The 25,358-nt window shown below is 39.0% G+C and overlaps 1 protein-coding gene across 1 annotated transcript; it reads right to left on the bottom strand.

The window, feature by feature from the left end:
• Positions 1–120: 120 nt before the first annotated feature.
• LOC141765881 (SPRY domain-containing protein 3-like) lies at positions 121–25,147 on the bottom strand. Its single transcript, XM_074632147.1, has 11 exons — positions 25,022–25,147; positions 23,129–23,275; positions 22,870–22,945; positions 17,155–17,279; positions 15,657–15,789; positions 15,264–15,452; positions 7,350–7,499; positions 5,084–5,141; positions 4,047–4,166; positions 3,835–3,959; positions 121–3,241 (listed from the first exon to the last, which is right to left on the bottom strand). The coding sequence occupies exons 2-11, from the start codon at positions 23,254–23,256 to the stop codon at positions 3,107–3,109; spliced, it is 1,239 nt and encodes a 412-aa protein (XP_074488248.1). The 5' UTR covers positions 23,257–23,275; positions 25,022–25,147; the 3' UTR covers positions 121–3,106.
• Positions 25,148–25,358: the final 211 nt, after the last annotated feature.

The following is a 25,358-nucleotide window of genomic DNA, read 5'->3' as shown; positions in this document are numbered from 1 at the left end:
TTTAAGGATTGAAATATTAGGTCTGCATTTTATAAAACATCTAAGAAGATCTCATTAGAGTCAGCAGACAGCACTGAATATTATTTATATTCAACTTGATGCAACAGAAAAGCCTGAACGCAGGGTGTAAATATTCTTTATTTTTTAAAATCATTTTTGGCATGTTTACCTGATTGCTTTAAGTGAAAAGAGACAGAGTGAATGAGAGAACAGTTAAATAAAAACATACATGACAGGATGTACACAGGGGCTGGATTGAGAGACTGATGTTTAACTTCATTCATGATTAATTACACAAAAGATAAAATAAGGCTAAATATTAAAAGCGTGACAGACAGCCAACAGCAGCAGAAGACCATTATTAGCTCCTGCGAGCTAAAATGATCAACGACACAAAACTGGACGATGAGGGTAAAAAGTGAAAACATGAGTACACCCCGTCTACAGTACAGGCTGATATGAGGATGTGCAGTGTTTTCCTCGGCACACGATTAGCAGCAGTTGAGCATCACATGAACACCAGTCTATAAACTTGTTTTTGGTGACCAGGGGGGCACTTCATGGACGCAAATATTCCTTATTCAAATGAATATCCCAGCAAGATGTGGAGTCCAACATGGACCCTTCAGGATGAGGCGTAGAAGAAGGTTTTCAGTGTGAACGTCCACCACCTACATGGATTATTCAATAAGACTGGAACTATTCACACAGGCACTTTGCTCATTAGGTCAAATGTTTAAAATCAGTCTGGTTTTAAAGCCTGAAGAACTTCTTATATCTGTTAATGTCAGATTTAAAAAAAAAAAATGAATGAATAAAATAAAATAATATACAGTAAGTAAATCCTCTAAAAGTTGCAGTTGCATTTAACAGCCTATTGTTATATTTTTATGAATGATTCACAACTTTTGGCACAGAAATCTGCAGAGAAACCTGTTATAAATGTGAATTGATACCAGAAGCAGCTCCTTTTATCTCTACAATGTTTGTAAAAGGTAGGTGTTGTGCATAAAATTTGGTGTCACAAAAAGAAAACATCTTTTAACATTGACTTCAGGGAGGAAAACAGTTAAAGTCTACTAATTTAACAGTATTCAATGTCAAAAAGATTCACTGGAAAACAACAGCTGAGTGTGTGACCACACAAAAACAAAATGCATTACAGGTTTCTAGCAATCGATTGACTTTAACATACAGCAAGATCACAAGAATAACCATAGAAAAAGACAAGGTATTTCATTTTGATTTTCAAATATACCTGAGCAGCAAATCTTAGTAACAGTATGGCTTCATTGTCAACATTCACATCTTTTGTAAGATATCCAAAAGTTGAACTAGTAGGAAACTATACCATGTTTAGTCCTTAATTATTCTCGTCCTGCCGGGGTTTAATACTCAACAGAGTTGCTCTTCACGTTTTTTTCCCCATTTTGAGACATTTGGTGTCCATGTCATCCTCATGATCCACAGAAAATACATTCATGATTTAAGATGTGTCTTTTGTGTCTGTAAAGTTCAATTCTATCAAAAAAGCTCCACTGAGTTCGGCACTACTGTACTTTCATTAACTTAAAGAGGACCTATTATGCTCATCTTCAGGTGCATACTTGTATTTTGGGTTCCTACTAGAACATGTCTACATGATGTAATGTTCGAAAAACACTTTATTTTTCTCTAACCGGCTGTGCTGCAGCACCTCTTTCCACCCTCTGTCTGAAACGCTCTGATTGAGCTCCTACTGTGTTGTGATTGGTCAACCGAACCAAACTCTTTGGACTCCACTCTAACCAGCTTTGTTTGAGGCCGTGCAAAGGCAAGAAGAAAAGGCAAGACGTCAATCAAGGCATTTCAGGCAGCTCAGGAGCAGTGTTTCTGTGGGGGAGAGTTCCTCACTTTGGTGTGGACTTTGGGCTTTATAACTTTGCAGACCTTTTACATGCACAAAAAACTATATGACACACTAAAGGAAAGAGAAAAAGCACAAAAGCATAATAGGTCCTCTTTAAATATTAGTAATGTTTTGTGTTTGTTTGTCTGGAAGGCAAACTGTGAGGTATATACTCGGAGAACATGTATGTAGTTACACTTGGATGCCAAATATCTCTATACTGGAAAAACACATTCAAAGCAAAAAAAAAGAAGTCTGTTTGGGGTTCTTCTTCTGACATGATTTTGGTTAAACTGTTTCATCTTTTAGAGTCTAAAAGTTTAGACATGATGTTTCTCCCACAAACTTTGGAGTGATTATGACCCGCACATGTTATTTAATGACAGTACATCGTCTACAGTTCGGTTAAAATCAACCTGATTAAAAAAAGGACAGCAGCTAGTTGTGATATAAAATAACCTTAATTTGGGATTTTGCTTTTAAAACTGCTTTCTCCAACTTAACAAACAACATTTAACTTCAACAAATTGTTCTTACATTTAATCATCCCATAATTCCTAATGCATGTGGCTTGCATCAAACATGGCTCAATGTCAGAACAAGAACTCATACTTGTACAGAACCACATTCATAAAGCAGCTAATTTGACTGACATTGCTTCACGGGGTAAACTCACTGTTCATTCAGTGCACTACTCTTTTTTTTCTATTCCTTTTTTTTTGGGAAGACTTTCCGAGCATTATATTTCAGAGCATCACTCTCACCACTGAGTGTCAGTAGCACACCGTCGATAGGAAGAGGCACAGCAGACTGTGTGGCTTCAGGCTGTGAGAGAGGCGCTACATATCTGTCGCTGATAAGAGGATCCGCTTGTTTGATTTTTACATTCATTATTCTGGTGAGACCCTTTTTGGCATTTCATGAACTTTACTCTGTGTGATTGTGTGTGTTTCACCTATACAAACATCTGGTTTGACGGTTTTCTGTAAAACCAGTTCATTATAAAGCACTTCTTTGAGGGCACACATGTATCAACTTATTTTGATCATTCCTACAGCATGAGTCTCAGTCACCTTCTACACTGGAGTGACTTTTCAAGTAACATCTTGGAGCTTGTTGATGTGGAGGTTTTATTTATCACCTGATCTCCAAAAATGTCCCAGAGCTCAATCATCCGTCCGTGCTCTGATTTCTCCACTCAGGTTTCCTCCACTCTGCTCAGCCGCTGAGGGGGTGCAGGTCCACTCTGACCTTCTCCCCAGTGCTCATCATGCCAATTGTGGGGTACAAGCCTCCTACAGGCAAGGCCACCTCCCTCCGGCCCACCACCTTTCCATTTCTGGTGAAGAACACCTGTTCAAACACAGCAACGAGATGATATGAATATTTGCACTGAAGGTTTAAAAGTACAGTTTGTAGGATTTGGTGGCATCTAGTTGGAGATTGCAACTAAACCGGAGTACCCCTCCGCTCACCCCTCCCTTTCCAAGAATGCGGTAACGTGAGCTGCCGAGTGCAAAACCGTGGTAACAGCGTTCGCCTCGCTCAGAGGCCATCCTTACCACTATAAGTAATAGCACTACTTGTATCTGTATCACAGTTTTGCACTCTGCGGCTCACATTACCGCAGTTTCCCAAGCGTGTCGGAGAACTACGGTGGCTCTCTCTAGAGCCAGTGTTTAGTTTGTCCGTTCTGGGCTACTGTAGAAACATGGCGGAGCAACATGGTGGACTCTGTGAAGAGGACCCGCTCCCTATGTAGATATGAAGGGCTCATTCTAAGCTAACGAAAACACAACGATTCTTAGTTTCAGGTGATTATACACTAATGAAAACATAGTTATGAATATTATATTCCATTTCTGCTAATAGATCCCCCGAAATGTTACACACTGTTGCTTTCAGAGTCCCTAGTTTTTTATTCCCAGATTTTGACAGCATCTCACCGTGACCTTCCTCCCCTCCACATCTTCTCCTTCTTCATCGTCTTCATCTTCATTGTTTGCATACAAGTCGTTCTGAACTTCACTAGGTTTGGGAATCACATCGAGCTCCCAGTCGTCTGCGTCATCTGAGAGAACCCAGAAACAGAAAGATGATTAGAGGTTGTACACGATGAGGCACAGTGCTTTGGAAACAATATGAAGATGTTGTTCACCTCCACCATCGAGGCTGTAGTCGCGTGGAAACATGATCCCGCAGCCCATGATGTCCCCTTCAAAGCAGCGCGGTCCAAACGCGTCGCCGACCCCGCTGCCCTGGAACAACTTTCCATCATCTACAAAGAACAACAGGGAGACGTTGATTAGTGCTGTAAGTCACATGCAAGAGAGAGTGTGATACAACGACAACATCTGCCATTGCTAACATTTATATAAATCTTTTTGTTCGGAAGAGGAGTGTAAAGTAACATCCTTCCATTCATTTTCTGAACCACTGGTATTGCTCAGCCGACACACTGTATAGCCAGACAAACTCATTCCCACTCACTCCTACAGGCAATTGATAGTTTCCAGTTCACCTGACCTGCATGATTTAGACTGTGGGAGGAAACTAGAGCAACCAGAGGAAACCCACGCAGACACAGGGAAGAACATGTATCAAATATTAAGTGGGAACAGTACTACTCGTACAGTTATTGGGAACTACTTTGAGCAATGCACAGTTCTGGCTTTTTCTGGCTGGTGGAGGCCAAAGAAAGCTACATAAAAATCATTAATAACCTTTTAAATATGTAATTATTACTGACATGGCTGCCAATAATAATAAAATAGTAACAAATCTGTACTTTCTACCATCGTCAGTGGGGCTGTCCTCGACCAAATACAGATTTCGTTGACTAATTGATTTGCTGATTTAATGGACATATCTATAAAACTGAGTTTCTCCACAAAGAACCACACAAAAGCACTTTAAATCTTGTGTTTACCAGAGATGTGCTCATAGGTTTCTTAGAAATAAGTCGTTCATTCGAAAAAAAAAGAAGCATAAAAACGACTAATGAACTAAAGAAATCTTAGTCAACTTAAACCAAAACAACCGGTTAGTCGACTTAAACCAAGAGGAGGCAGCTCGACTAGCCAGAAACATGAGTGACAATTACATTATATAAGACGCTGACGCTGCCCATAATGACAGCGGTAGTGTAACATGGATATATACATATACAGATCATCATGATGAGCCGACACTCACCTGCATGATAGGCTATAGACCCTCTGCTCCAACCTGGATGCCTGTTTTTGGGGTAGTCCTGTGAGACAAAAGAGAAAGTGTCATCTTATGATTGATTGATACATCAGATAGTCTAAACAATGTCTCCATACATTTATTTCTTTTTCTTATTTATGGAAGTTTTGAGGACATTTCTCTCTCTCTCTCTTTTTCTGTCTTGAACGGCTGACAGACTCAAATTTCAAAAAACAAAAGCAAAGATTTTGCCTCATGCTCAGCATTACAAACATTGTTTGTGGCCTTTGGCATCCAGACATGTCAGTGTTGAGACTGACAGGTTAGGAGGTTAGGAATCCAAGCTGATGGATGATCTCAGACAGGTGCAGAAACAACATGAAGACTCTACAGTGAGAAAACACCAAACCAGCTGTCACCTCACACGCCTGTGAGAAAACTCAATGTATGTCTATATATATGATAAATGTATGTTTTGATTGGGATATCTCGACAAAGACGAGGGAAAGTATTTCTGCGCATTATCTTAAGAAGTTTCCGCTGATTAAATTTGGGTTGCACATCAAACAGATTCGACAAGCTGCAGAAAAAAACGACGTCATCTATGGGTTATATCAGTTTCCCAAACTTATTTTCTATTTTATTCCATTTCCACATCACCTTATATTATCTTGAATAGTAAACCAGCCATTTCAAAGAGATATACGTTTGATAAATCGAGGCTTCGTAATATGCATGTGTTATTGAAAACATGAATAAATACTTTATAAATGAGACAGAATAAATACATTTAGGCAGAGTTAACAGGCTCATGTTTTTCCTCTCATCAGTAAAACAAACAGAGTGTACGCGACTTTCTATGCAGGGAGGGATTCTTGAATTAGATTGCCTGTAATAAAGTCTACGTAACTATTTAATGTGATGTGATGATGGGCACAACAACAGGTGAGAACGGCAGATAAAACACAAGAAGATAAGACGAAGAAACACATAATTAAAGAGATAAGGTGTGAAGACTTTCCCCCAAAGCAACAAAAGAGAAAAGGAATGCACCACAAACAATTGCTCCTTCATCCAATATAAGCAACCACTGAGCAACTAGTAAGTGTTAAGCACGTGTTATCCTGAGCCAAAGAGAGACACCTTTGTTTTGATTCCTGTAGCGAGAGGTAATGCTTCTTCCCCTCAGCAGATTGGTGCGTCTTGCAGGAGATGACGAGGGATGGAACAAAACCTCAGGAATGACCGTTTGATGGATTTATAATGCTCCAGCAAAACCGCAGACACATCGAGAAAAACAATTCCAGGAAAACAATCAGCGAAATGACAGAGCTCTATTCTCCACGCCGTCTGACCCGAGGGCGCGACGTGCCCACACACAGTAACTAACGGCGCTTAATGTCGAGGGTGAGTGGAAGAGTGATCCGCCACCTCCCAGGCTGTGTGAGCGCCGTCACAGCTGGCAAAACAGCAGTGTGATTAGCAAGATTGATGCTCAATCAATTAGCATCCAATAACTGAGAATCCCAGCGGAGAGCAGCGATATCGGAGCCACACTTCAGTTCATATCTGTTGTTTAAACTGCATCCTCAGCCGTCATTAGTACGCGGTTATATTTTTATTAAACGTGTGCACACGAGTTTATGACAATGTCATGTGAGGCCAAAGGCAAGCTGATCTCTGATGTGTAAACATTCAACAAGTCTTCTCAGACCCAACTTATTTCCAAAATATGCATCATTGCTCGCTTTCATCATTTCTGATTTAATACTACTTAATTAATTAGGATACCAAGCTTTAATTGCTTAGCCTGAGGAACTCCTGCATACTTCTAATTCTTTTCTATTTACCCCTTCTTGTCTACGGACTGTGTGGAAAGAGGAAGTAAAATAAAGAAAGAATCTGAAGAGGGAAAACAATCAGATACTCTCATCTTATCTCATAACTAACCTTTCACGTACTGGACCACAGTGTTCTATTTGACATGGTAGATTAGCATGTAAATGGAACAACCTGCTTTCTACGGAAAACCAGATGTGAGGGTAAAATGAGACAATATTTATTCTGTTGTTAGCTTTTCCTCTTTCGGTCATCCATCACTCAGACTGGAAACAGTGAGAGCAGTGGTGCATATGAGGGAGAGCGATGACGAGGGGCGAAGGGGGGGGGAGTGAAGTTTTCTTTACCGACAGATAACCGCAGAGTGTGCTGTACTGTAAGTAACATTGTGTGTCAATGATAATGACATGTGATCATTATGGTGATGACTAACCCTGCGTGCCAGCCCCAGGGCGATGTAACACTTCTCTCCAGCATCTGTGATCTCCAGTTCATAGTAGTGGAAGCGTGTGTTGAGAGGCCGCCGGGCCTGAGCCAAGCCCACGTCCACGATGCTCTTCCCTTTACCCACGTACTCCAGCAGCTGTGGAGATAACGCAGACAGACAGTGACACAAAACAGACAATGTTAGCAACTGGCTAGTTGGTGAACATAGTGGAGCATCTAGCAAGTAAAGAAACAGACATTTCTCTCATGAGCTAAAAGGAGAATGAATATTGGATTTACATTTATGGGGTGGCCGAACACATGACTCCAAATAAATGCTAATGTTGCTTCATATGCTGTTGGATGTGTTGTTACTGCATACACTACAGCAACTTTGTAAGATGTTAATAAGTCAGTGTTGTGTATTCAGCACAAACACACCCTTGCCTAAGTCAATATATTCTACAGCCTTATCTAGTTTGGTATGACCAGAAGCTTTTAGTGGCTAACGTTTGCTTATGTTAGCTAACTTAAAGCTTGGGTAGGTAACGTTGGAGAAACCAGCAAGAGTACGCTACATTTTAAATATTATCCAACCAAAGAACCCAGCCATTGGTGCAATCTCGTTTCCAATGAAAGTAGCTAGCAGCACTTGCTCCATATGTCCCTAAATCTAACCAGAAACTCACCAACGTAAACAACGAACATGGCTATTGTTAGTATGAAAGCAGCTTGTGGAAGACTCCGGTGACGTGCAGTGAGGGCAGAGTGTGTTTGGACGGGTATATTACAGTCCTGCGACAGCCACAGATACCAGATTGTTTTTCTTTTTCTGTCAGAGCATTTGATTTATAGATCGCTGTCGGGATGTAATGAGAATTTCAACTAAGATAACAAAATTGTGACTCTTCAGTTTGTTGTTATTAATGTGGGTCCTACTGAAACTATATATAAAATCCATCCTTCCAAATCACCCTTGTTGCTTTGGTAAGTAATTTGGGGCCCGATTGACCCGATCCCGGATAAGCGGTTGAAGATGGATGGATGGATAAAACAATAGAATTACCACCTTGTGGTTGTCTGCCTCCGCCAACCAGTCAAGTTGCAGTTTACATCCATGTCTGGTCCAAAATGTCATCACTTCATCATTTTATCCTGTTTTTATGCCTCCGGCCATGGCTGTCGCTGGCGCAGAGGCATAAAAATGTTTCAAAAATACATTACTCACCCTAGCTTTAAGTAGATAGGGTTATATAACTAACATTACTTTATGACACTTATCTACTCGTGTAGATGTGTTACTGTTACATTATGTTTTAGCATATAGCATCATCCCATATTTGTCACTTGAGGCAACAGCTGTTTGCAAAAAGAGACATAGGCTCGCTTTAAGCAGCATATCTGTCCCATATAGAGAGCTGAAGTCCTGCTCCATTTCCAAGGTAGCGTCTGTTTCACTAACCTCTACAATGCATTATGCAGCACTTCTGTTTTTTTTCTGAAACAGCTCAAACCGTGTGACAAGAATTACTTTCTGTATTTGCTATTCCATGCAGATTCATTAAATAACATGCTTTTAGATCTATACAATCTTATTGATATTTAGATAAATAAATGGAAACACTGCCTAGCTTTACTCAAGCAGGTTGTTAATGTTTAGGCATGTCAACAAAACTGGAAGAAGAGTTTATTCTAATCATTATAACCCCAAAACTCCTGGGTTCAGTAGACTGTACACTGCATTTCACTGCTGGTTAAAGCATGTCAGATTTGCCTCTGCCTCCCTCTCATGCTGGTGGAGACAGGAGCTGAATAAGATGGGAGAGCATGTTTTATTCACACATTATCCTATTAGGGACGTTAGATGACGAGGTGAAAAACTAGGTCGCAACGTCATGCAATTCTTTCTTATCTGGAAAAATGGGGCAGGATTTGGATGCGTCTTCAATGCACCGAACTGTTTGGGAACTAAAAGCAAAGCTACGGCAACAGAGACAGCATCACTGTTAACTACATGCAGCAGCAGAGGATGACAACACCAGCAGAGCTGAGTCCATTTCCAGAGTGACCTTCCCAAATGTCATCAGAGCAGTAATGAACTTATGGCACCACAATACAACCGTCTGAAGATAAAAAGACTGGCATACATTAGTGTCCAGGCCCAACATCTCACTATTACCATGGCTGCCAATTAGCAAAGTTAAATTCACTCTTCTTTCATTAACAAACAGCAGGTTGTGTGAGATTTCAAAAATAGTCTAATGGTGTTTTAAATGTTTGATATCATTAAACTCAACCACTGTCACTTCATCACTAATAATGATAATATGACACCAGTTTATTTGCTTATATCTTAAATCTAGAGCTGCAACTAACGATTATTTTCATTGTCGATTAATCTGTCGGTTATTTTCTCGATTAATCGATTCGTTGTTTGGTCTATGAAATGTCAGAAAATGGTGAAAAATGTCGCTCAGTGTTTCCCAAAGCCCACGATAACGTCCTCAAATGTCTTGTTTTTTCCACAACTCAAAGATATTCAGTTTACTGTCATAGAGGAGTAAAGAAACCAGAAAATATTCACAGTTAAGAAGCTGGAATCAGAGAATTTTTTACTTTTTTTTACTCAAACCAAACGATTAATTTAACAGTTGACAACTAATCAATTAATTGATTAATTGTTGTAGCTCTAGAAAAGATCATAAAGGCAGCTAACTGACCCAGTTATATAGCCCTATCTACTTAAAGCTAGGGTGGGTACTGTATTTTAGAAATATTTGTGTTATATTTGTTGAAATTCTTATTACATCCTGGCAGCAATCAATAAATCAAATGCTCTGACAAATAAAGAAAAGAAATCTGGTACCTCGCAGGACTGTAATAAACCTGTCCGATCATTTAATTAACAACTAATCAATTAATCGTTGCAGCTCTACTTAAACCATACACCTTTTTTGTTTTTAAATTATAAAAAATAAATATCAAATCTCAACCATCAGCATTTATAGACTGATTAATTTTCAGAGAACACCTCCTTCTCTTCCCTTTCTGGCAGCCACTCTGGTGCAAATGCAAGTAGATGAAGAAACCCAGAAACCAGGATGTCTAATAACTATAAAGCACAAACCTGTAATCCAAAAACTAAAATATCTCATCATCCCTCTTCAGTAGGGCTGTGTATTGACAAGAATCTGGTAATACGATACGTATCATGAGTCGGGGGTTACAATTCAATATATGCAATATAGTAAGTAAGGCGATATATTGCAGTTTTTTTAAACAAATTTTGGAAAACAGTCGTAGTATAAAGAACACCCCAACATATGCGTAAAATCTGATTAAAAAAAGTTTACTTTTTTATGTAATCAGAACAGTGGGATCTGCATTTACATTTATCACATTCCCTGTAACATCAACATCATCGCACTATTTTGAGAGGGCACACACACTGAGAGGGCTCATCTCTTTGCCAATGAAATAAAGTATTGACTGAGTTCATCTTTGCATGTAAACTATTAAATAAAATTCAATACTGTGTTCTTGAGAATCGATACAGTATCAAAAAACATAATATCACGATATTCGATTTTTTCCGATATTTTCTTACTCCCATAATCTCCAGCCCTGAAATTCCAGAGAAAAACAACACTCTTGTTTCGTTAATAACATGTTTTGGTTTTTTTTGTGTCCTGACAGCTCTCCTGTACTGTTAAGACGTGCACACGTGTAATTGACGAGTTGCATGGAGATGTACAGACAGCGGTTTGTGGGCCCTGCATTCATACAGGACATTTGTAGAAATAAAGGATAATTAAATGCGCAGGTGGCATTAACTGCCGTAGGGCTATTCAGCTGAAATCCCCTCCCATCCTCTTTCTATTCAGGTTTTGTGCGTATCAACGCCTGAGTCAGACACAAACACTGCAGCCCTGCCGTCACAGGGAGGGGTGGAGTCCCAGACAAACAAGAGAGAGGGAGAGAAGATGTCAAGTAGCACGTTATGAAATATTGGTTTCTTCTTATCCGGTATTTAGCAAAAGCTTACGTGTGAATTTCTGTATTGACTCTCTGAGATTTGGATCAGGAGGACTTGCTATCTAAACGTTTGCACTTTGCCTTATTGATCTTCAATATGGATTTTTCTGATTTTGGATTTGACACAGATCCAGCAGTTCCATAGAGGGTCACTGATACTATGTTTGACTTTTGATCAATTCCTGTTCCATTTAATCTCTTCCAACAATCTTGAATGAACTCATGTGAGCAGACGGAGGCAGACTTGGGGAGTGTCGGTAATGTGTCAGGACTTGGACATGTTGGCCAGAGTGTACAGTGTTTCATTGCTAGGCAACAGCTTAGTGAAATCACTCACTACTCACTACTCACTATATAGTGGACTATAGAAAGTTTGCCATTTAGTACTGCCATCCAAATGTATAGTGAGTATCCCACAATGCACTGTGAAAAGGAGTGGACAACGATGGTCACTAAACAGGCACTAAATGTAAATACCATCATGCAATGGCAGACGAACGAGAGGAGAGAGAGCGGAGCAATTGGGATAAATCCATGAGTTGTGAAGCAAAAATAATATATTTAATATGAGCAGAGCATCACAACACAAACAGCAACAAAGTACTTTGTATTTATTAATTTGGGTAAAATATGCGTATTGCCACAACGGCAGACGGCAGCGCATCACCGCTTTACACCTTCCGTTGTTACCTTTCACAATAAAATCCCTACACTGCATCAGCTTACTATATGTATTCATCACAAAAACACATGTCAGTATATATTATGGATGGTCTACCAGCCGGCGTTGATCTGGCACGTTGTAATTGTGTACCAGCAATGACTAGGGGTGTAAGGAAATAGCGAAAAAATTGAATATCGCGATATTATGTTAGTACAGTATCGATTCTCAAAAACAACTGTATCAATTTTTAATTAATAGTTTACAGTTAAGTCAATACATGATTTCATTTTCAATGAAATGTGCCCTCTGAAAGTAGTGCTATAATGTTGGAGTTTACAGGGACTGGGATAAATGCAAATGCAGATCCCACTGTTCTGATTGCATAAGAAAGATGTTTGCATATGTTGGTGTTCTTGAGAAAATGACCCGAGTTTTGTCCGAAAGTGTTTTTTCATTTTGCCGTTGAGCTCACTATATAGAACTCCCTGGATAGCGGGTCAGGAGTAGTAATTGAGTGAATGATTTCGGACACAGCCTATGTCAAATACTGCAACAGGAAATAAACTGTGACACCTTTGGAACTGGAGCTGTGAAATGGTCTATACACTGCTGGGGTTAGGCTTCTTCACAAACTCTATAAGCGTACTCCATCGGGTTTATATTGTCAGACTCACAGTGGACATGTTAAAAAGAATCTAGATCGATGCAGCAGAATCAGAGCAGTCATTTTTTTTCCATTCATCCTTTGTCAAAACCTGGCACCTACATTACCCACAATGCAAATCTAACTGCTGACAGTTAGGTTGGAGTTATGGGTGTGTTATGCTAGTAGCAGCTAATGTAGCCTCAAGCGGAGATGAAGAGCAGGCTACAGAGGTCTGGTCCGCTCGCTACTTTTTATCTCCACACCATAGTTTTTTGTAGTCTTGAGACCCAACAGACCCTTGAGGTAATTTATCATACTTAATGTAGCTCCCTCTGGAGCCTCAAAATGCTTTACAAAACTTTTTTTCTTTTTTACTCCCCAAGAGAGTAAAGTATGTTTGTCATACTGTACTGTATCTGTGCTGTTTGTGTCGCTTGTGTGGACTGTGACTTTATACTCTTGCTACTGCCTCTTGGCCAGGTCATCATTGTAAATGAGAATTGGTTCTCAATTGATTTTACCTGGTTAAATAAAGGTCAAATAAAAATAAATTTAAAAAAGAGCTGTAAAAAAAGACTTTTATGTGTAAAATTATCCTTTAAAACAGTTTGGGCTACTTAAATTATATACATATTTTATGTTAAAAGTTTAAATGCTGATGTAAATTAAATTTATTCTAAATGTTTTTGTTACAGTACAGGAGTGATGGACTGACACAAACAAGTGATGCACCGCCTTTGAAATGTGGTTAAGGAGTCAAGCTTCAGACATCAGTTAGCAGCCAACCTTAATTAAAACTGTCTGATGTATGTCAGACTAATAATCTGGTGCACGCAGATTCTCCCCGTGCTTCATCCTCCCACTGATACGAGCCAATCATTACACAGCATGAAACTTCATCAGGGAGACAACCCCTCGATCTCTACTTCACTCTTTTGATGTCTTCCAGTCAGGTTTTCGACCTCACCACAGCACTGAGACGGCTCTTGTTAAGGTCTTCAATGACATCCGATTGAACACAGACAGTGGTAGAACTACGGTTTTAGTTTTACTGGATCTCAGTGCTGCATTCGACACGGTTGACCATAATATATTACTGGACATAGCACTCAGCTGGTTTAAATCCTACCTAAAAGACAGGGACTTCTTTGTGTCTAAAGGTAATTGCAAATCTGAGCTGAACAAAATCACATGCGGAGTTCCCCAAGGCTCCATCTTGGGGCCTCTTTTGTTTAACATCTACATGCTCCCACTGGGTCAGATTTTTGATAACAACAAAATAAATTACCATAACTATGCAGACGACACACAAATTTACATAACTCTATCACCAGGAGACTACAGTCCAATACAAGCACTGAGTGAGTGCATTGAACAAGTCAATAATTGGATGTGCCAGAATTTTCTTCAGCTGAACAAAGACAAAACTGAGGTCGTAGTTTTTGGAGCCAAAAAGGAAAGATTAAAGGTTAGTGCTCACCTACAATCTGTGATGTTAAAAAGCTCGGACCAAGCCAGAAATCTTAGTGTAGTCATGGACTCTGACCTGAGCTTTAACAGCCATATTAAGACAATTACAAAGACAGCCTTCTATCACCTGAAGAATATAACAAGAATTAGAGGACTGATGTCTCAGCAGGATTTGGAAAAACTAGTCCATGCATTTATCTTCAGCCGACTTGACTACTGTAACGGCGTCTTTACTGTACTTCCTAAAAAAATCGATCAGACAGCTTCAGCTGATTCAGAACGCTGCTGCTAAAGTCCTCACTAAGACCAAGGAAGTGGATCGTATCAGTCCAGTTCTGAGGTCTCTACACTGGCTCCCTGTCTCTCAGAGAATTGATTTCAAAATACTGCTGCTGGTTTACAAAGCACTAAATGGTTTAGGGCCAAAATATATTTCTGATCTTCTGCTGTGTTATGAACCATCCAGACCTCTCATTGTCATCTGGATCAGGTCTGCTTAGTGTCCCCAGAGTCAGAACTAAACATGCAGAAGTTCAAGTTGGAACAAGCTCCCAGAAACCTGCAGGACCGCTACAACTCTCACTTCATTTAAAACAAAGCTTAAAACTTTCCTGTTTGCTGCTGCCTTTTATTAGAGCTTTTACTCTTTTGTGTTTTATTGTATTTTAGCTTCTATCCTAGCTTTTATTTTTAGCTTGTTTTTATTTTCTAATCTTTAATGTTTTTATAACTGTTTTAATTACGTCTTAATGTTCTTTTGCACTTTGTTGCAATGTTCTTGAATGTTTATGTAAAGCACTTTGAATTGCCCTGTTGTTGAAATGCACTATACAAATAAAGCTGCCTTGCCTTGCCTTGCCTTGCCTACACATACTCCGGCTACACATGACGTCAAAATCTCAAGATGGCAGCTCACATATTTGGGATATTTTAGCTTTCACTTCTGTGCAGTGGGAGGAAGTGGAGACTATATGTACAGTCTATGTGTGTTACATTTAATGTTCTTGACCGGCAGACCTGCTCACAGTAAAATTGGTAAAAAAAAAATGATGTCCATTTTTTTATATATATTTTTCTTTCGTCTATCTCTCAGCAACAGGACTTACCGTGCCGGTCACCTTGATGTCATGGAGACGGCCCCAGTCCTCTTCATGACTATCCACAATCATCTGTCCATCATCCTCATCCATCCCCCATTCAGCGTTCAGGTCCAGCTGCACTTCCTCCCCCAGAGAGTGCATCCCCACGGCGGGGTAGAGAGCTTCAGGAGATGCTGGGATTTCCACACAGCCGACCTAGGAACACATTAGATAGATAGATAGATAGATATACTTTATTGTCATTGTCATTGAAAACAACGAAAAACAGTTTAGCAGCTCTTTGCAGTGAAAAACAAACATTCAGATACAGTACGGTTCAGGGAAATGTAGCTGGGAACTTTGAAGACATTCATGTAAAAAATTGTAATGGTTGAATAAATGATGTGACGGAGCTCTTACTTCTTTGCCATTCTTGGTAAAAAACACAGTTAGCTGTCCATCATCAGAGTCAAGGGATACTCCACAGCCGATCCTGTCACCTCTGCAGCATTTTGGACCAAACTGCTGTCCTACAGTGTTGCCATTATACAGCCTGTGGAAAGAGAAGTAAGGGAGGTCGAATGGATTATCATTATGGCTCATCATTTTCAGATTTTGAAGATGTTCACAGAAAAACACTCAGAAAATACTTCCAGTAACAGAAAATGAAGGGAAAATGGCACATAATCAACAGCTCATTTGCATAATCTCCCTCTAAGTAATAAAAAGGTAGAGAAAGGACCCCTTAATGGCCAATGTGGACAGCAGAGGTGATTACAGCAAGCAAAACCAGTTTCAACGTTCATAAGGGTACCTGACTATTGTTTTAAGAGAGACAGGAAACAAATTGTGAACCGTGGTCCTCAACCTGGATGTCGCCAGATGGTTGTGGAGAATTAAATTAAAATAATATAAAAAACATAAAATAACATATTTTAGACTGGGGAATGTTTACATTACATCACCTGTACCAGTGATATAATTTGCCTCAGAATAGATTTTGTTGAGTGTGTTTGTGAGAGTCAAAGTGTGCGTGCACATGAGCTACTGACGGGATTTAAAGCAGGTTGGGGAGAGGAAAAAATCAAGGAATGCATGAAAAATCCACAGTGTCTGGAGCACATTGGACAACGCCTAAGTAGTAGCATAGCAATAGCATTTTTGGCTGCCACCATTATAGTTATTTGCAACCAGAGATGACACAAGAGGGCGGAGCTAAACAGAACCGAACGCTGAATAAGACATTTTTAGGCGACCAAAATATCAATTTACTTTCATGAACTGAAAACACACAGTGAAAGATATAAGACGAATAAGTATAAAAAAAATTAAGTTAAACTTGTAAGACGAAAACACGGACAACTCCCAGACCGAACAACGTCGCGGTAGCAACCTGTCAATCACAACGTAGCCACGCCCTAAAGCATCCTCTGCTTTATGGTCTATTTGACTCTAAATGGGACCATAATTTACTAAATGAACATCATGCTGTATTGAAGGAGACTTGAAACTACAGATTGAGACCATAAACTCATGTTTACAATGTTTACTGAGGTAATAAATCAAGTTAGAGGTAGGCTCATTTTATCATAGACTTCTATACAATCAGACTTCTTTTTGCAACCAGAGGAGTCGCCCCCTGCTGGCTGTTAGAAAGAATGCAAGTTTAAGGCACTTCCGCATTTGCTTCACTTTTCAGACCCCAGAGTTGCCCACTGGGTACTAGCTGCTCAAACTAAACAAAACTGGGGAGTCGAACCACTGCTTTAAGAACATGAGTACAACAAGTGTTCTGTGAGCTTGTGTATGTATAACATTACGTTGTGTCATAAGTATATTATTCTGCTGCATCTCCATGTATCACTAACAACATGTTCAGTCTACAGTATATGTAAAGAAAATCTACATTATTACATACTTGCCATCATCAGCATGAAAAGCCACAGAGTGCGGGAGCCAGCCCGGCTGATGGTCCAGCTTGTAGAGCTGAGGCACCAAACCAACAGCAATCATTCCCCTCACTCCTGTATCCATGATGGTCACCTGCAAACACCACAGGTTGAATCATCACCGAGAAACAAGAGAGGAAGTATCACTACAGTTAGAAATTCCCATTCTCCTGATCATTTTATTCTTTTTAGTAGGACTGCAACTAACAATCATCTTCATTGTCAATTAATCTGTTGATTAATCGATTAGTTTGGTCTAATAAAGTGTCAGAAAATGGTGAAAAATGTCGATCAGTGTTTCCCAAAGCCCAAGATGATGTCCTCAAATGTGTTTTTGTTTTGTCCACAACTCAAAGTTATTCAGTTTACTGTCGTGGAGGAGTAAAGAAACCAGAAAATATTAACATTTAAGAAGCTGGAATCAAAATAGTTGGCGATTAATTTAAGCTCTACTTTTTAAGGACTCCAAAAACAAAAAATGGGATTTCATTTTAATCAGAAGGGTGTCATTACAATCTGCGAACAACCTTATATTCAGAGAAGTGAACATCAAAACATGGTTTCTTCTAGATAATGCAAGGAGTCACTTTATTCTTGCTGTGACACATCTCTCTCAACAGGATGTCAACCTTGAATTCAAAAGAGGCTGTTTTAAACATCCAGAGCGACAAGTCATGGACTACTCATTACACGTCATGTGTGGGAGGCTGATGTATTGTGCATAAGAAGAACAACCTTTGTTGAGGCAGAGAAAGAGGAAGAGGAGGAGTATGAAAGGAGGGGGAACAAGGGTGAAGGACTCAGATGGCTTTTATTTTCATTAGAATTTTCTTTTCTTTTGGTGGATGTTGTCACACATGGGTGATTCAGCCACTGAGATATATCAAATAACATGAACAGTATGAGAATGTTATGTTCACAAATAAACAGGTTTTTGGGACATCCTACTTCCTCATAACATTGCGACTTTGACCCCCTTACTCATACATCTGCTGCACAGAGGATTGATGGTCAGCCAGAAAAACCTGCTGGCTTTCATACTGCAAAATGTGACCAGATATGGTCAGACATCCTGGTATTTTTGGAATACTACATTTGACATACTATGCATTGGGACATACTAAATTTTATTTTGGCATACTAAATAGTATGGTAGTATGGGTATTGGAGCTATGTTGGAAATTAGCACCAGCAACAAGCCTAATGCTGGTCAAATATGCAAGTGGCTGCTAGATTTGCTTCACTCACCGGCCAAAGAATCAATGACAATCTATTGAGTGGCTGGTAGATTTGGGAATCCATCAGCCACAGTGGCAGGTGGACAAAAAAGTAAATTTCCAACACATGGAACACACAGGCTGCATGTTTGCCATCTTAGTTTAGCGTGTTACCATGTACTATTTGCTAATTAGACACAAAATACAAAAAAATTAAACACAAAATACAGCTGATGTTGATGGGAATATCATTAGTTTTGTGGGTATTTAGTCCTAAACTAAAGTAGTGGTGCTGCTACCGGTGTCAAAGGATCACCAGAGCTGGGGGTGTAAATCACAAGTTTCATCACGATACAATATTATATTGATTCTTTGGACTCGATTTCCGATTTTGATTCAGTTCAGGCGCTTGCAATCGATATGAGACGATATGATATACCCATTTAACACAATCAGTTAGATTTATATAAACAACTAAAGCAACTAAAATATGATTTTATTTTATTACTGAGCACTTCCAGACATTTAAAGGAAAAACAATCTATCGTTTTAAATAAAAATAATAAATATAAAGTAGGAAATTTCTAAATAAAGGTGTATCTTAAAGATGATGTGTATCAATATTTTCACTTTGCATTGATGATATTGGATCGTCGATCGTTGACTCGATATATTGATCCACATCGATATCATTACACGCTTAACCAAAGTCAGAGGGATTCATTCTCTGCAGAGTATGAATATAACATTTCATGGCAATCCACCCAATAGTTGTTGAGACATTTCATAGCTCCTAGTTGTACAGATTTTATGGTAGGAAATCATTCAAGGTGACATAAAAGTTTCAAAATGCCCACTTGAGTGCTGCAGGTTTGTTTGCCAGAAAAGCTTTCTGTTTCCGTTTCTGCTCCTTCAGGCTTTTTACATTTTGCTTTTTGGGTTGGCACTGCTTCTCTTTTCACTTCATGAAATTTCCAAACAAACCTGAAACTATACAGCATCTCTTTGTACAAAACTGCATGTTGGTTCAAAGGGAAAACCCTGAAGTACAGAGCTGGCCTTCACCATTGTTATCATAACTGAATACTGGCCATATGACATCATCCCCAGGGAGCCGTACATGGACGCACTGCAATCGGAGTACCGCTGGCAAATCCAGGGCAAGGAGCAGAGGAAACTTGTAAGTTCTTCTTTCCCATGACCTCAACACTGGCCTCCTGAGAGTGAGAAGTAATACGTCTCTTTTTTCTGTTAGTATAAAACATTCAGATGAACCCTAAAATCTCCCGTCAAATCTACAATCAGCATCCAATTTACTATCATTTATTAATGTAGCTCATATGCCCATTTACGCAAATCGCCTCCTCCTACGTGACTCCCACAAAGTGAGTCACAGCGATGAAGCACACGCAAGTATAAAGGTTGCAAGGGTTAGTTACTGTTTCACTACACGTCACACCGGGGCAGGATGTGTGTGAGTGTGTTAGGCAAGTTTGAACATGGTTTATTCTGAGAGACAGTCACTGTCCTGGGATGTTTGTGCACTACAGTGTCTAGACTACCAAGAGCCATGAAATAAACAAACCAGCACTTGATCTGTAATGAGCTGAGACTTATTTGGCTTTGTGAAACCAGTTTGTTGGGGCTAAGATAAGAAAGCCCCTGTATCAGATCCAGTCAGTTCACCCATCAAAGCAAAAGCACCACTGAAACTTTATATACTGCAGTACGTAGTACAGTATTGACCCTTCATAGTGGAGTTTTACTGGCTGCTAGTTGAGGCTGTTTACACATAAAGAATCAGACTCAGATGGTGTCAACAGCACAGTATTGTTCATTTTAGCCCCCTAGCCGCAACTAAGACTTGTTGCTGGCATGCAAGTAGCTATCAAGTGCATATTTTTCATATTGAAATGAGTCCGCTTGAAACATTAGTTGAACAAACAACTCATGGAGCTAACATCATCTTAATTAGCCCACAACAGCTGTAATTTCAGCCGCCAAAATCGACAGTTGCTGGCTAGAGATGTGAAGCCTGTTTTTGTCTGCCTCTGTCTGAATTAAAGGACTCGTTTTAAAAATGACAAAGAATTTGAAGTTAAAATCTGCCTTTGTTATTATCATTGTAAACAACATATGTTCCATGCTAGGGTGGAAGGCTTAAAGGTAAAGTGTGTAACATCTGGCGGCATCTAGCGGTGAGATTGCAGATTGCAGCCTCTCCTGTGTGCCAGGCGTGTAGGAGAACTTCGGTGGCTGACGTGAAAACGCAAATGGAGCTATCTGGAGCTGTTGTAAAAGTAGCTTAGGTCATTTGGGGCAGAGCCAGTGTGTAGAGTGTAAGTGTGTACGTGGGAAGTGAGTGGTGAAGCAAGAGAGAGAGAGAGCGGTGGCGAATGTGTGTATGGTGTGAGAGTACAAGTGAGTTAGTTAGTTTAGCTCTGAGAAAATTACGTGAATGTACAATGGAAGTTGCATCTCCTCAAGACCAACAGAAGTTTTCCATGTCTTGTGGAGTGATGGGGGTTAACTCAGGAGCGAGTAACGTTATCGACTCCGGCCCAAGCAGGAAAAGTTAACACAGTGGTTTGTCCGTTCTCAGCTACTATAGAAACATAATTCTAACGTTTTATCTATTTCTTGTTATTATACTATTTGTCTCGCACCAACAAAGCCAAAGAAAATTCCTCGTGTATACCCCTTACACCTGGCAATAAACACCTTTCTGATTCTGATTCTGATTCTGATTCTAATGGCCGGCGCCGTGAAGAGAGGACCCGCTCTGTATGTAGATATAAATGGCTCATTCTAAGGTAACGAAAACACAACTATTCTTACTATGGTGATTATACACTAAGAAAATTATTAATATTATATTCCATTTGTGCCAATAGATCCCCTTAAATGTTACTCACTGGTCCTTTAAGGGGCATAGCAACAGCAAGTGGAAGTGAATCAATGTTAATAGCATGAATTAGGAAATGTGTGCAACCCTACAGCTCTTCGTACTTGGTTTCTCGTCTGATCCAGAAATATACAGTTGTCTCTTCTTAACACAAAGGTTTTAGAATTAAAATGATGCAATCAAAAGACATGAAGACATATTTTCTTAACCCTAACTGAACTTGGTAGGTTGATTGAACAGTGTGCGAACATCAAAGTTTAAGAAGAGATGAGCGGCATGCAGAGGTGAATCTGTTGCTATTTTCTGTGCTGGGACTGAGACTTAATTGCTGACACTGCTTCTGACTTTGGTGTAAATGATTTTGGCATATATGACTCAAAGAATCAGCATTAGCTTCAGTCATTACTGTACTCACAGTCCCAGCGCACAATTTAGAAAGAGCTGCCAAGTGATTCAACAAATTTATTTCCAAGCTGAAAGATCTTTGTTTCTCATAAAAGTGTAATGATGTGTGGCTCAGCAAGATGAAGGCAAGCAGTCAGACACATTAGCCTGCCAAGTCTCAGACACAGAACAAGGGCTGTGTCCTAAATCTTTATACTAATCTTTACAGTACACTGTTTTGACAGTTAGTGTACATGAATATACTTTATTACTTTCCACTCACAGGAAATTAAACTAGATGTGGATCACTGCTGACAGTTTCAAAAATACTGCAGAATGTTTTTACCAAATACTAAATACTTTATTTTTTTGTTGCTGTCTGAAATGTATCTGAGCTGAAACCTCGGGTACTACATAACCAATGTCTTGTGGTCAAAAAAGGTGCTCCTTCATTTCTGTTGTGTGCTGCATTGTGGGACAATAAGTGTCCATCAATACCACAAAAACTATTGATTTGTATGCATACTAGTATCCTTGATTATATTAGTTTTTTGTAAAAATTCCAGTGTGAATTACAAACTCAAAAGCCCTGTTTAAATTAGTATGTAGTGTGGAAATGGGGACACAGTACTTCAGCACATACGTATGTTCACATATAGTATGCACAGCTTGCACTCTTGATTAATTCCCAGGACTTTTCACTTCTATCCTCATCTGGAATAAAGTGACTTCTGTTAAAACAATCTTGAGCAACTGGGCTGTTTTATCACACCACATTCTTCTTAAATTAAAACATAGTTGCTAAAAGGTCATAATTAAAAGAGTTCAGAGCCATCAAACTGTCAACATCAGCCAGCTGTGCAGTCAATAGAGTACAGCATATAACTAGTGAGAGTGGCAGGAAACCTGTTGGACTGATGATGCTTATTTGTGTACAAAACAATATTAAATTGGCAGGTAATCAACAATGAAGCTGTGAAAATCAGTTTAGAGTTCAGTTTGGGTTCATCATTGAATATCACACTGAGACTAGTAAGGACACAAAGTTTAGAAGAATTAGTGTTAATGAGTCAGATCAAATCACTAAATGACGTGTGTTGCTCTACTATTTCCCTGACATAGTGATTTTTTTTATCATATTAATAGTCAGGGATTGAAAGGAAATGATCAACTCTTACTTCAAAATAGCGATTTCTTCTTGACAATGGCCTGGCTGCCACAAAACAGCCAACTTCATCTGAATTCCCATGATACCTACAAAGAGATGCAAAAAGAAAAAAAACTAAATATTACTATTATCATTACTTCTGCCAAATGTAAGCAAAGTGGGATGCTGATTCAGCAAGCAAAGGAGGAGATTTATCATAAAATGAGGGACTTCACTAAACAACATAACAAATCTGTGTCTCTCATGGTGGCATTGCTCATCTCCGTTACCTGAGTATTTCTCCGTCTCTCAGCATCCTTTTGAGCCGCTCCCGGTATCGCACCGCTCGCACTTCACGAATTTCTCGAATTCGTCTCCTCCAGTTCAGAAAGCGATAATGAAGGTTTATGTCGTCCATGTCTGAAAATCATTACAATCTGGGACAAGGAAAACAAATGAAAATATGTATTAAAGGCAAACAAACATTAGATATTCATCTGAAAACAATTTATGTTTTTAATTTGTGCCTGATGATTTTTTTGACTGAAACATTACAGATGTTCCAGTGTTAATCGTTATAGCCATAAAAGCTTGTTGGAGGAAAAAAACAGCACAGGTCCTCCTTAGAACCAAACCTCTTTGACCATAACATGATTACAACTGTTGCCTGACAACGAGAAGGACCTGGCTTTGATCGTCAGGCCAAACCCTTCCAGCTAGGAGCCGGTGCGCGGGTGTTTTTCCATTTACATTTAATCCCACATTCCAGAGACAAGCAAAGGCCTGGACAGTGATTGTACACTGCCTACAGGCACAAACGTGAGTTTCCTATTTGTGTTGGACCTGTGATGGTCAGGTGTCTCCCTAGGGTGACTTCCACCCCATTTGAACTCACACTGACTCAAGTGTAGACTGGCTCTCCTGTAAATGCCTTTGTATAAGACACACCCTGACTCAGTCATGTGTTTTTGGTCTTTCTCTACCTGAAACACTGAAAACATATAAATGCCAACATTTTAACTCAATGTCTCACTGGTGTAGGACTGCAAGTAATGATAATTTTCCATCATTTATCAATCTGCCGATGATTATCTTAATTAATCAATCAATAATTTAGTCTATAAAATTTCAGAATAAAAATTAAAAAGGTCCATCACAATTTGAAACCTGAAAAAAAATGTTTATCAGTCAGATAATATTATTTGATATATTTATAATATAATATTATATATTTTTAATATTTAATTTATATATTTTATATTATAATATATTTATAATATTATTTGATATATTTGATATAGATATTTGCCTGTCCATGAATGTTGTCAGTTCTTGGAAATTCTGGCTATTATGGGCTATTGTGATGTTAAACAAACTTACCAGACCAAATACGACTGAATAAAATAGTTGAGGATGTAACTGGTAATGTGTTTTGATATATATATATATATATATTATTTGATATATTTATAATATATTATATGATATTATATATTTTAATATTTTTAATATTTAATATATATATTTTTATTATAATATATTTATAATATTATTTGATATATTTTATATAGATATTTGTCTGTCCATGAATGTTGTTAGTTCCTGGAAATTATGGCTATTATGGACTATTTGTTTAAGTGATGTTAAACCAATTTAACAGCCCAAATATGACTGAATAAAATAATTGAGGATCTAACTGGCAATATGTTTTTGATAAAGTAAACAAATATTCGAGCTATGACCTCATAATATTATTATTTGTTGCGTGTCAACATCTCCAATTTACGAGCCAAACATAAACGCAGCGTAGTATTTCCCAAACTACAGGCAGGACTCGGTTGGCAAAACAATATGGATAATAATGTACCGTAAACATCACATACGACTGAATAAAATAGTTGAGGATGTAACTGGTAATGTGTTTTGATAAAGTGAACAAATATGCGAGCTATCACCTCATATTATTAGCTACTTGTTGCGTGTTAACTTATCCGTTTGACCCTTTTCCGAGCCTACCCTAAACGCAGCATCGTATTTCCCAAACTACAGGCAGTGACTCTGTTGGCCGGCGAGCTACTTTCAACATTACAGCATTTATGTCTAATAATGTACCGTAAACATCACTATATCTCAGGTTATACACACACTATTCAACGCCTATTTGTCTCGTGTTGGTTCCTTACTGTTTTAAAACTTGTAACGCGTCGTCCTTCGGTTTTTCTTCCAGTTTTAAGGAGGTGAAGTCTGTCACTTTAGGGTCCAAACTGTGCCGTCGGAAGTCCCGCCCCTCTCAGCCAATCACAGCAGAGGAAACATTCAGTTTGTAGTCCTTTAACCTGTGCACTGCTGTCGGTTAATGTAGTCTTTTAAAGCAGTTTACAACATAGCCAACATGAGGAGTATATTATAGACCAGGGGTGCCCAATACGTCGATCGCGATCTACCGGTCGATCGCAAAGGTAGTGTGGGTAGATCGCATGGCATTAAAAAAAAAAAAAAAATTTTTTAAATAGACGTCAG

Source organism: Sebastes fasciatus, chromosome 1, assembly GCF_043250625.1.
Source record: "Sebastes fasciatus isolate fSebFas1 chromosome 1, fSebFas1.pri, whole genome shotgun sequence".
Lineage (NCBI taxonomy): Eukaryota > Metazoa > Chordata > Actinopteri > Perciformes > Sebastidae > Sebastes > Sebastes fasciatus.
This window is presented reverse-complemented; position numbering and strand designations above follow the sequence as displayed.